The 12,443-nt window shown below is 45.9% G+C and overlaps 1 protein-coding gene across 4 annotated transcripts in view; it reads left to right on the top strand.

Moving 5' to 3' along the window:
• Nucleotides 1-12,443, top strand: part of SUPT6H (SPT6 homolog, histone chaperone and transcription elongation factor) — a 34,161-nt gene that overhangs the window by 5,829 nt on the left and 15,889 nt on the right. For all 4 annotated transcript variants that reach the window (XM_029929333.1, XM_029929332.1, XM_029929334.1 and 1 more), the window contains exons 2-15: nucleotides 5,083-5,223; nucleotides 6,004-6,159; nucleotides 6,256-6,332; nucleotides 6,689-6,881; nucleotides 7,121-7,205; nucleotides 8,478-8,751; nucleotides 9,130-9,231; nucleotides 9,481-9,597; nucleotides 10,129-10,218; nucleotides 10,423-10,565; nucleotides 11,179-11,327; nucleotides 11,478-11,576; nucleotides 12,061-12,190; nucleotides 12,275-12,425. In XM_029929333.1, the coding sequence (XP_029785193.1) occupies nucleotides 5,115-5,223; nucleotides 6,004-6,159; nucleotides 6,256-6,332; nucleotides 6,689-6,881; nucleotides 7,121-7,205; nucleotides 8,478-8,751; nucleotides 9,130-9,231; nucleotides 9,481-9,597; nucleotides 10,129-10,218; nucleotides 10,423-10,565; nucleotides 11,179-11,327; nucleotides 11,478-11,576; nucleotides 12,061-12,190; nucleotides 12,275-12,425 (1,875 nt within the window). In that variant the 5' untranslated portion in view covers nucleotides 5,083-5,114. The remainder of the gene's footprint in view (nucleotides 1-5,082; nucleotides 5,224-6,003; nucleotides 6,160-6,255; nucleotides 6,333-6,688; nucleotides 6,882-7,120; nucleotides 7,206-8,477; nucleotides 8,752-9,129; nucleotides 9,232-9,480; nucleotides 9,598-10,128; nucleotides 10,219-10,422; nucleotides 10,566-11,178; nucleotides 11,328-11,477; nucleotides 11,577-12,060; nucleotides 12,191-12,274; nucleotides 12,426-12,443) is intronic.

Here is a 12,443-nt window from a genome sequence, read left to right as displayed (position 1 = left end):
TGACCACCTCTTAGTTTTGGTTAAGGTCATGATCTTATGGTTCGTGGGATCAATCCCTGCATCAGGCTCTGCCCTGACCGTGTGGAGTCTGCTCAGGGTTCTTTCTCTCTCCCTCTCTGTCTTTTTCTGCCCCTCCCCCATTCACATCTACATGCATGCTCCCTCTCTCAAATATATAAACTTTAAAAAAATATATATGTATTTGTTCTGAAGTAGCTGCTGCTTGCCAGCCTCAGGCTGCAGTGCCGCTGCAGCATCTCTGCCCATGTCTCTCCCACAAGCTGCAGCAAGTCAGGATTGCGTCTGGCGCACATCTTTTAACTGGAAGTCTTGGCAATGAGCTAGATTGGAAGCATCCCCAGCTATAGCACAGCACGTACTCTATTGTTAACCTAGGGAATGGGAGGAAAGCTGTGTGTAGCACAGAGCACCAGCTGCCCTCCGGGACGGAGGAGAGCTGTTGTTTTCATCAGGTAGGCTGTCTGTTTCTCTCTCCGCCAAGTAGGCTGGAGCGTATCTGGTCTACAGGAGCTGGCACTTAAATGTGAAGATGTTAAGGCTTTGTAAGACTGAATTTGTGGGTCTGATAGCCTAATTAAAGCAAGCTGTGTGTGGGGGCTGCTGCACCCAAATCTATTTTTAATGGTTTAGTTCAGGGTTGGGGGGGGAGTGATGTCAAGATTAAAATTAGAGCACCAGCTTTAATTAGCAGTTTTTTGTACTCACTTTTGGCAGCCCTCAAATACATTACCTTAAGGACACAGTTCTTGAGGAAAAAAGAGCATCAGCCTAACAGTAAGAATTTCCATATGACCCCCCCATGGGGTGTGTCACAATCATATAGTATAGTAGCTCTCAAACCTTTTGATCTTAGGACACCTTTGTACTTTTTGTGTGTGTGTTTATTTTTGAGAGAGAGATGGGGTGCCTGGGAGCCTCAGTTGGTTAAGCATCTGACTTCAGCTCAGGTCATGGTCTCGCAGTTCATGAGTTCAAGCCCCACATCTGTTGTTAGCCCAGGCCCAGTTCCAATCCTCTGTCTCCCCCTCTCTCTCTCTGCCCCTTCCTCTGGCCCACATGCTCTCTTTCAAAAAAAATATATATATATAATTATATATTTTTGATAAAGAGAGAAAGACTGAGAGGGAGAGGGGCAGAGAGAGGGTGACACAGCATCTGAAGCAGGTTCCAACATAGAGCCCAATGCAAAATCATGACCTGAGCTGAAGTCCATCTTAACCAACTGAGCCACCCAGGCGCCCTAGGACCCCTTTATTGTCTTAAAGATAATTTAAGATTCCAAAGACATTTTATGTATGTGAGTTGTATCTGTGGATGTTCATGAGATTTTTTACATTTTGATATTTACCAGATTAGAAATTAAAACTGGGTACATTATTCATTGTAAAATAATAATAAGTGCAACACAAAAGTAATTATTTTGCAGTATGTGGGTATATTAAGTTAACACAGTAAACACCTTAAACTTACACAGTGTTATATGTCTGTTATATCATAATAGAGCTGGAGGAAAAAATAAGCCCACTACACTTTAACATAAACAGTACTTTTATGGAAATTATAATCTTCAAAATAAGTGAAAAGAATGACATTGTTTTACTTTTTTCTCCCTCCCCCAATTCTTTTTAATGTCTGCCATAAAAGAATACAGCTGGATTTTCATACCTGCTTCTGCATTCAGTGATGTGATACTACACATCATATTTCTCCTGGAAAACTCCACTGTACACTCATGAGAAAAGGGAGGAGGTGATCCCTGGACCACACACATAGAGATCTACTGACATAGTGGAAATAGCTGTGACTTTGGAGTCAGTTGATATTTGTGTCAGCTTGAACAAATGACTTCATCTCTGTGTCTGTTTTTTCCTTTGTTGAATGGAGAGAGAAGTGTACTGTAACTCATAGATCAGTGTAGGGGTTAATTGGTATTTCTTAAATGTCTGGAACTTGGTAGGTGTATGATTATTATTCCTCTGGACACTTTTTTTTTAATTGCTTAAAGCAAAGGCCTATATTAGTTTCGATAGGGTTTTGTGTGAGTGTTGTGGGTTGGATCTCTTCCCATGCCTACTCACTGCATATGATATATAAAATTATTTTATGGTTCTTATTTGTTTTCAGATCTCTCTCTTTTTACTAGAAGTCAACTCCTTGATAACAAGCAATTGTTTCCCTTCAAACCCCCGTGTTTTAGCAGAATGTGTATACATGGTAGACATTCAGTAAAACTTGAAAAGAATGGCATCTGAAACCTCGGCCTGAAATTGAACATAAGACCATATCATTGCCCCTCCCTTTCCACCAGAACTCAGTACCTTCAGTTTTGTTTCTCTGAATTTTGTCAACCTGAAGTTAATTGGTTGTGGTATCAGTTGATATCAGTAAGGGTGATTTTCAGAAGAATTAGATCCACAGAATTTAAGGCTCCTTCTAGAGCTCAGACCATTTCAAGTAGCTGTTAGCCAACCTCCTCTTTTCTTCCATCCCACTGCCATCTTTCACTGGGAAGGTGGCACCAATATGAAAAAGTAAGTAATGTATTTGACAAATATTTAGCAGTTCCTGTTTTGTACAGAGCACCTACAAGGATATAGCCTACTTAGTACAGAATCACAGAGTGCCTTGTAATGCCTCTCATGTTGCCATTTATGTTTTTGTGGTTTTTATTAGCCTCTCAGTTAGATATGATTTCTAACTTCCAGAAGCTTATGCTGTAAGTGGAGAAAATGGGCAAATATAATGGACCATCATTCAGGACAAGGCAGGGAATGATTTGAGGTTTGTTGTTTTTTTTTTTTTATGTCTTATATTTTTGAGAGACAGACAGTGCAAGCAGGGGAGGGTCAGAGAGAAAGGGAGACACAGAATCTGAAGCAGGCTCCAGGCTCTGAGCTAGCTGTCAGCACAGAGCCAGGCGCAGGGCCTGAACCCATGAACCGTGAGATCATGACCTGAGCTAAAGCCGGCCGCTTAACCGACTGAGCCATCCAGGCGCCCCTAATGTTGAATTTTATCACTAGGCAGGTTCAAGATTCCAGAATAGGACCTTGATGTTATGATTGTGTGATGGGTGCTGTTTTTTAAAGTACTGCAAGGTCTGGAGCGCTTCGGTGGCTCAGTCGGTTAAGCATCCAACTCTTGATTTCAGCTCAGGTTGTGATCTAATGGTTCATGAGTTTGAGCCCTGCATCAGGCTTTGCTCTGACACTGTGGAGGCTTCTTTCTTTCTCTCTCTCTCTTTCTGCCCCCCTCTGCTTGCACATGTATGCTCTCTCTCTTTCTTGAAATTAAATAAAACCTTTAAAGTCAAACAGGGCCCAAGAAACTCCATATTAGGGTTCTGGGATTCTCCACTGCCATTTCCAGGCTTTGGATAAGTCTGAAAATGGGGAAGTAAAAGACAAATTTGGGATTGGTGGGTACAGAATTATAGAATGCTGAGAAAAATTTGGCCCAAGTTTCAAATTCAAACTCAGTTTAACATGTATTAAAGCCATAAATTAGGTTCTTTCCCCTGTGTCATGTAATATTCTCAATTACTGTGTAAGGTAGGTAGGTAGTGCTATTCCTTTATTCCAGATGAAGAAGCTGATATTCAGACACATTGAATAATTTGCTTACGTTACATGTCTGGTAGATGGTGGAACCAGGATTTGATCTCTTCTCTTAAGCCCAGCAATCTTTGCATTTAAGTATGTTGCCTTTATTTTGTAGGCTACGGAAGTCACTTTCAAAGTGGTGGTGTTGTTTTGCTAGGGAGATAAACAGTAAAAATAATGGATATGGTTCTAATATTTCTTTTTTTTTTTTAATGTTTAATTTTGAGAGAGAAAGAAAGAGACAGAACATGTACAGGGGAGGCGCAGAGAGAGAGGGAGACACAGAATCCAAAGCAGGCTGCAGGCTCTGAGCTGTCCGCACAGAGCCTGACGTGGGGCTTGAACTCACAGACTGCAAGATGATGACCTGAGCCGAAGTCGGTCGCTTAACCTACTGAGCCATCCAGATGTTCCTGGTTCTAATGTTTCTAAAAAGATCCCTTCTCCACCCAAATGCTCCCAACCACTACTCACACAAGGGGGCTCAATTTCATGAAATGTTGTTTAATCCATTAAAAGGGATCTTCCTTTTGGCTTTGCCAGTAGCCAGATACAGTGTATATGAAAGTGCCTGTCATGAAGTTGTCACTCATTTTCTTAAATTTCTTATGAGCAGCCATGTAACATCAGTGCTACCATATGCCTACCTATATAATCATCCATACACTAATTTCTTTCCTCATTCACCCATTCCTGCCCCCAAATGAGAAGTGAAATAAAATTCTTTGGTATACAGTTGACCCTTGAACAATGTAGGGAGTAAAGGTGCTGGCCTCTTGCACAGTTGAAAGTCTATGTGTAACTTTTGACTCCCCTAAAACTTTACAGAAGCCTCAATTAACACATGTTTTGCATATGCACTATATATTCTTAAAGTAAACCAGAAAAAAGAAAATGTTAAAATAACATTAGGAAGAACAAATCCATTTATAGTACTCTACTGTATTAGGAAAAACCTGGGTCATCTGGGTGGCTCAGTTGGTTAAGTGCTGACTTCGGCTCAGGTCATTATGTCACAGTTTGTGGGTTTTTAACCCCACTTTGGGCTCTGCTGACAGCTCAGAGCCTGGAGCCTGCTTCGGATTCCTTGTCTCCCTCTCTCTGCCCCTCCCCTACTTGTGCTGTGTCTTTCTCAAAAATAAATAAAAACATTAAAAACAACAACAACAACAACCTGTAAGTGCACCTGTGCAGTTCGAACTCCTGCTGCATATAGAGAAGTTCTGTGTAATCCATCATATTTTTCAAGGCACGTGCAAGAGGAGTGACCATGGGAAGAGTCGCAAATATAAGAGATAGAGCCATCTGATTCTTACTGTCTCCTCCCTACGTGGAAATGATTCATGGGGCAGAACAGTAGCATGTGGCTAAAAGACTGTTTGTAGAAGGGTTTAAGGTGCTCTGTAAAGTCACGTGTCTCATTTTTTCTATCCCCATTTTCTTTCCTTTCTTCTCTAAGGCATCTTAAGCAGGCCGTGAGAAGCTGCAGCAATGTCTGATTTTGTGGAAAGCGAGGCCGAGGAGTCAGAGGAAGAGTACAATGATGAAGGCGAAGTGGTGCCCCGAGTCACCAAGAAATTTGTGGAAGAGGAGGATGATGGTGAGGAGGCCCCAGCCTCAAGCTTCTCCCCACTATTGCTAAGCTTTGGATAGTTGGATTCTTGCTGATGAGAGGCTCAGGCTGAGCACAGAAGTTATCACACATGAGGTACCAGCTTGAGAATTTTCAGTCATTTATAGAAAATACCTAACTGAGCATCTGTCTGCTATGTGCCAGGTCCTGTGCCTAGAGCTAGAAATATGAAAGAAAGACCCTGCAATCATGGAGTCTATGTTAGCGGGAGGGGACAGACCATAAACCAACAAATAAATATATGCATCACGTTTTCCTCTTTTAGAGACCCCGCAGTGTTGGTATTTATGAGCCCAGTTTCCTATTTCTCTGGCCAAACCCAACCATTAGGATCCTCAACACAGTAGAGCCATGAAATGGCTTTAAAGACAGAAAGGTAAATTTAAGTGTTATCAAAAGAATTATGGATGAAAGAAATTATATAGCCACTGAACTTCTAAAGTAAGAGGAAAACAAAGATTATTCCTAGCTGTAAAGCTCCTAGTGATGATTTTGAGAAGCCAAAGTAATTAGGAAGATTATCTTGCCTAAAACAGATGGGGGTGCATAGAAGGGAGATAGTCCTTTTCGAGGCTCCTGCTTGAACTCAGTGGCCATGTTTGTTACATCGTTAATGAGGCCTAAGAGTTAACCTGGCAGTCACATCATTAGGTTTAGAGCAGATGGAGAGTCACAGTTAAGCAGGTGGTCCTGCCCCACCCCAACCCGTTTCCCAAACTCCATGCCTCAAACATGCATATTTTCCAGATGAGGAGGAGGAGGAGAACCTAGATGATCAGGATGAACAAGGCAATCTGAAAGGCTTTATCAATGATGATGACGACGAAGATGAAGGGGAGGAGGATGAGGGTAGTGACTCTGGTGATTCAGAAGATGATGTTGGCCACAAGAAGAGAAAACGCAGTGAGTAGTCTCTCCTCAGTCAGGTGAGGCTGGGGTGGATGTTACAGTGGAAAGGGGGCCTCTCCAACACCATGGGTAACACTTTGTTTTCTCCAGCATCTTTTGACGACCGCCTAGAAGATGATGATTTTGACCTCATTGAGGAGAATTTGGGTGTCAAAGTCAAAAGAGGAGTAAGTGATATTCTTTGTCTCTGCCTTTGGGGAGGAAGGAAAACTCTTGAAATTCAGTGACTTCTGGGGGACGAGGCACCTCCAAAACAGTTTGGGAAGCATAGGAGAAGAGGAAGTTGCTCGGTGTCATTGTGCTGTGGAGACTAGAGCTGCATCCCAGATCTGGGTGCTTGTTAGAGAAAGGCTTGTCAGGGTTTGAGGGGTGGGCCTTGGTGCTGAAAGAGCATCTCCTACTGTGCTTTTCGCCATCTCCCCTGGTCAGCACGACCGTGGTGGGGAAGAAAATGAGACTAGCGAGCAGCCTCCCTTCTACAGGTCCTCTCAGACCCTGATGACACAGGTTTTCCCCCCTCTAGCAAAAATACCGACGTGTCAAAAAAATGTCAGATGATGAGGATGACGATGAGGAGGAGTATGGCAAAGAAGAACACGAAAAAGAGGCTATCGCAGAGGAAATCTTCCAGGACGGGGAAGGAGAAGAAGGGCCAGAGGCTGTGGAGGCCCCCACGGCTCCCCCAGAGGAGGAGGAGGAAGATGATGAGGAGTCAGGTACATGGCACCGGGCAGGGAGGCGAGTGTTTGGGTGGGGTTGGGGTTTCCTAGCCCCTAGGAGCAGGATGAGAATTCACTCTTCAGCTGCAGGCCTCTAGCATATGACAGAAACCAGTTCGTTTTCAGGAGCCTCACCACTCTCCTCTTCACTGGCCACTCACACAGTGGGAACTAAAGCCATTCAGTCCTGGTTCATCCATTGCCTCTGAGCACTAATCCCTTCCTTCCTTACCCAGACATCGACGACTTCATTGTGGACGATGATGGCCAGCCTCTGAAAAAACCTAAGTGGCGGAAAAAGCTTCCTGGATACACAGATGCGTGAGTGGGGGCTGGTACAGGCTGGTCATATGGGCATCTGAGTAGACCCAGTCAGGAAGGAGGAAACCAGAGGCTTCTGCCAAAAATGGGACATCCCATCACAATCATTTTGCTTCCTAACTCAGCTAACCTTTACTGGGAAGGAATTTCAGACTGCTCCTAGAAGCCCCGAGAGCTCTCTATGTTAATGGAGCCACTGTGGGACTAGGGTGGAGCCATGTGTGTGCAGGCTTCCATCTCCCTCTTCCACCTGAAACTCCATGTCTATTTATTTCAATATTGGCGTTCTGAGTATACTTGTGTTGGAAGAAAGCTTTTGCTTTGAGGGGATACTGTACTGCGTTAGCAGAAGATAAGTCTATCTGCCCTGTTGTGTTGGCCCCTGACACTGGCACATACCAACGATGGGCTTTTTATGTTTCATAAATAATAGTTCTCCCAGAAATATCCCCCAACTAAGCCTTTACTTCCAAAGTGAGTGTTCCTATTTATTTATTTAAATAGAGCAGACCCATCTTTTTTCTTTTTAGAGAGAGGGCATATGTGCACCGCACATGCAGGCACAGGCAAGTGAGGGGCAGAGAGAATCTTAAGCAGGTTCCATGCTTCCACCATGATACCATGACCTGAGCTGAAATCAAGAGTCTGAAGCTTGGGGCGCCTGGGTGGCTCAGTCAGTTAAGCGTCCGGCTTCAGCTCAGGTCATGATCTCACGGTTCGTGGGTTCGAGTCCCGCATTGGACTCTGTGCTGACAGCTAGCTCAGAGCCTGGAGCCTGCTTCAGATTCTGTGTCTCCCTCTCTCTCTGACCCTCCCCTGCTCACGCTGTCTCTCTCTGTCTCTCAAAAGTTAAAAAAAAAAAAAAAAAAAAAAAAAAAGTCTGAAGCTTAATCAACTGAGCCACCCAGGCACCCTTACTTTTTTTTTTTTTTAACATTTTATTTATTTTTGAGAGAGACACACACACACACACACAGAGCATGAGTAGGGGAGGGTCAGAGAGAGAGGGAGACAAAGAATCAGAAGCAGGCTTCAGGCTCTGAGCTGTCAGCACAGAGCCTGATGTGGGACTCGAACCCACAAAATGTGAGATTATGACCTGAGCTGAAGTTGGCTGCCTGACTGAGCCACCCAGGCGCCCCATCTACTTTTTAAATTTACCTCTCTTTTACCCTTCTTTGTTTCCTCTGGGGCAAGTACAGAATTTGCGTTGGGGCTGCATTTCTCTTCTCACCAGAACCTGGGCCAACCACGTCTTTCTGTCATCTACAGGGCCCTGCAGGAAGCCCAGGAAATTTTTGGTGTGGACTTTGACTATGACGAATTTGAGAAATACAATGAGTATGATGAAGAACTGGAGGAAGAGTATGAGTATGAGGATGATGAGGCCGAGGGGGAGATCCGTGTGCGCCCCAAGAAGACCACCAAGAAACGTGTAAGCCGCAGGAGCATCTTTGAGATGTATGAGCCCAGCGAGCTAGAAAGCAGCCACCTCACAGATCAGGACAATGAAATCCGAGCCACTGACCTGCCTGAAAGGTTCCAGGTAAGAAAGCATTAGCTTCTGTCCTTCTGCCACTGTGTCGTCACCTGCCCTGAGCCTCCTTGCTTCCAGGGTTGTACCAGAGGAACCATCTATGGCAACAATCTGATACTGAATATATGGAGGAAGTTGAGTTTGAACCTCATCTGACCAGGGGGTGCAGGAAGTCCATCTCTTAGAGAAACTTCTGCTGCTTATGGTTCTTGAAATGGCCCTTCTTTAGCAAATACACAAAGTGTGTCTGCTTTGTGCCAGGACAGGGCTCTTCCGGGTGCTGGAAATATGTCTGTGGAGCACCCGTTTCTGTCCAGAAGCAGCATGTGTGTTTCCTACACGGGATATGGAACAAAGTTGGTCTCACTATTGTCTTATCCCTTGCAGCTCCGTTCCATCCCAGTCAAGGGGGCTGAAGATGATGAACTAGAAGAAGAAGCAGACTGGATCTACAGGAATGCCTTTGCCACACCAACCATTTCCCTTCAGGTACCCAAAAAAAGATCCTTATGTCTGACATGAACCAGAAGACATTTCATCAAGATGAAGACCTGCTCCTCCTGTTCCCCAAATGTCTATATGTACCTAGTACAGAACAAGGATGGGTGTGTACAGGTGTATGGGAGATTTTTCTAGACTTCTTCTGATCGAGTTCTCTTTTGACATGGAGCAGTTTCGTGTGTGGCAAGACAAAGCAAGTAATAGCATTGACGTGTTTCTTTTTCTTTCCGGCTATAGGAAAGCTGTGATTACCTAGACCGAGGCCAGCCGACCAGCAGCTTCAGTCGTAAAGGGCCCAGCACAATTCAGAAGATCAAAGAAGCCCTGGGTTTCATGCGAAATCAACACTTTGAGGTAGCACCTCAGGCTCCAGTGGCCCATTGGTTGGAAATTCAGCTAGGGGATTAGGGAAAAGGTAGCTCCCTGCCTGTCCTCAAATGTGGTCCCTTGGCTCAAGAATATGCAGACCAGGGGCACCTGTGTGGCTCAGTTGGTAAAGCCTCCGACTTCAGCTCAGGTCATGATCTCACATTCGTGGGCTTGAGCCCCACATCGGGCTCTGTGCTGACAGCTCAAAGCCTAGAGCCTGCTTCCGATTCTGTGTCTCCCTCTCTCTCTGCCCCTCCCCGCTCGTGCTCTGTCTCTCTCTGTCTCAAAAATAAATAAAACATTAAAAAATTAAAAAAATATATGCAGACCAGAGGAGACTCTGGTGATGTCTGCCGCAGCATCTTCCCCCGTCAGGGCGAGCACCTGCCCTGGATGAGCCTGCGAGGGAGGCCACCCTCTGACTGTTGAATTTCCTGGAGCTCTTTACCCTCCTAGCAAAGGAGCTCCTTACAGATCTCCCCACTCTGGTTGACTGCAGTCTCCTTACCACCCTAGGTGCCTTTTATTGCCTTCTACCGTAAGGAGTATGTGGAGCCAGAGTTGCACATCAATGACCTGTGGAGGGTATGGCAGTGGGATGAAAAGGTACGATGGATCCATGCCCCTAAGAGGCTGAGATGTAGATTGAGCACTACTACTACCAAAGTCCAAGCCTCCTGTACATATCAGGTGGCAGCCCAGACCTCCCAGGCCTGTCAAGCTTTCCCTGGGTCTCCTGGTAGCGAGCAGGGCAGCCTTGTGTCTCCAAGGCTGAATGTCAGCCCTTAGTCATGCCCTATCCTATCGTAGTGGACCCAGCTGAGGATCCGCAAAGAGAACCTAACACGGCTGTTTGAGAAAATGCAGGCTTACCAGTACGAGCAAATCTCTGCCGACCCTGACAAACCCCTGGCTGATGGCATCCGGGCTCTGGATACCACTGACATGGAGAGGTAAAGTGTGCAAGCTATATTCCATTACAGGGCGTCCTCAGACCAGTGGCCCCCAGGGAGCAGCATAACCCACAAAATCCTCAGCATAGGGCCCGTCCCTTAGAAACCCAGCATGTCACCACATCAAAAGTGATCTCTCTGGCAAGCAAATTCATCTTAGTTATCTATACTGGTGTAAAAGGTGAAAAGGTAAGGTAGTCACGTTTGCCAGTCTGAAAACTTCACGTATGTAAAGGTACATGAAAAACCAACTTATAACCAGGAAGGAGCTGGGTGAGCCTGGAACCAGTGGAGTGTGGAAAGGGAGCAGATGACTTTAGTGGCCAATGTCATGAAGCTGGTGGGGGAGGGACAGACTGTCTCAAGGAATCTGAACTTTGCTAGAGACGGGATGCTTCATCTCCCTTTTCATCTCCATTTCTTTGACATATCCCTTCTTAAAGATACTTTGGTCACAAGGAAGTCACAGTCTGGGGTTGTTGTGTATTTCTAATAATCGAAGAATACAACACCCATCCTAGTTGGGATCTTGCCTCGTGGAAATTGGACCTGTAATAGCAGAACTGTGGTGTACTGTTAGTGACAGTTAGGTCTTGTGTCTCTTTTCTTCCAGGCTTAAGGATGTGCAGTCAATGGATGAGCTGAAAGATGTCTACAACCATTTTTTACTATATTATGGTCGTGATATCCCCAAGATGCAGAATGCTGCCAAGGCCAGCCGCAAGAAGCTGAAGCGTGTGAGGGAGGAGGGCGATGAGGACGGTGAGTGCTGGAACAGAAAACCCAGGAGGCTTGGTGGCCACACCATCCCCAAGGATACCCTTGGCTGAGTACCCTTTGGGGCTTCCCTGCATATGGCAGATCCTTGGGAGTGACTGGAAACTAGAGCACTAATTCGTGTTCTCTTCCCAGGTGAGGGCGAAGAGGCAGAAGATGAGGAGCAGAGGGGCCCAGAGCTCAAGCAGGCCTCCCGCCGAGACATGTACACCATCTGCCAGAGCGCGGGGCTAGGTAAAAGCTAGCTGCTTTGTGTCCTGGGCTTTCTGGCCTTGGGCAATGGGAGTGCCCTCAGTCGATGGTGGGCAGGAGAGGACTTTTTTGAGCGAATCACTAATGCAGTTATGAACACTGGCCCCGTTCAGCACCCACCCCCACCCCACAGTAATGGTCTAGCCTCTCCCTAACTTCCTGAAAGAAGGGGAAGCTCACACGATCAGAGGGACGGAGTCCATCCTAGCTTTGGGAAGTTCTATTAAACTGTAGTTTCCACCCTAGTTCGGAGCCCAGGAGTCACAGAAAATTAGTTTTTCTGTCTCGTAACCTGTCAGATGTTTAAAAGCAGGGTGTTTTTTCCTATTCTTTGTAAACTTCCTGGTCTTGTTTATTCATTACCCTTTTAAAGTCTAGTTCCCAGAATAGCTGCTCTGGATTCAGAGGCCAGAGAGATTTGTCAGCCCAGCTGTTGCCTTACCTTTCATCCTCCTGTTTGCTTTAGATGGCCTGGCCAAAAAGTTTGGGCTTACTCCTGAACAATTTGGGGAAAACCTGCGAGACAGCTACCAGCGGCACGAGACCGAGCAGTTCCCTGCAGAGCCTTTGGAGCTGGCCAAGGACTATGTCTGCAGGTAGACTTGTGGTGCACAGCCGGCGGGAGGCAGGGCTTGAGGGCAAAGACACCGCAGTCCTGCAGCCGCACGTTTTCCCCACAGCCAGTTCCCTACGCCTGAAGCTGTGCTGGAAGGTGCCCGCTACATGGTAGCACTGCAGATTGCTCGAGAGCCCCTCGTCCGACAGGTGCTGAGGCAGACCTTCCAGGAGAGAGCCAAGCTAAACATAACCCCCACCAAGAAGGGTAGAAAGGTGAGCTGGAGGAAGGGC

Source organism: Suricata suricatta, chromosome 17 (genome assembly GCF_006229205.1).
Source record: "Suricata suricatta isolate VVHF042 chromosome 17, meerkat_22Aug2017_6uvM2_HiC, whole genome shotgun sequence".
In the NCBI taxonomy this organism is placed as follows: domain Eukaryota; kingdom Metazoa; phylum Chordata; class Mammalia; order Carnivora; family Herpestidae; genus Suricata; species Suricata suricatta.
The sequence above is the reverse complement of the archived record's forward strand: the minus strand, read 5'-3'. Positions and strand labels throughout refer to the sequence as shown.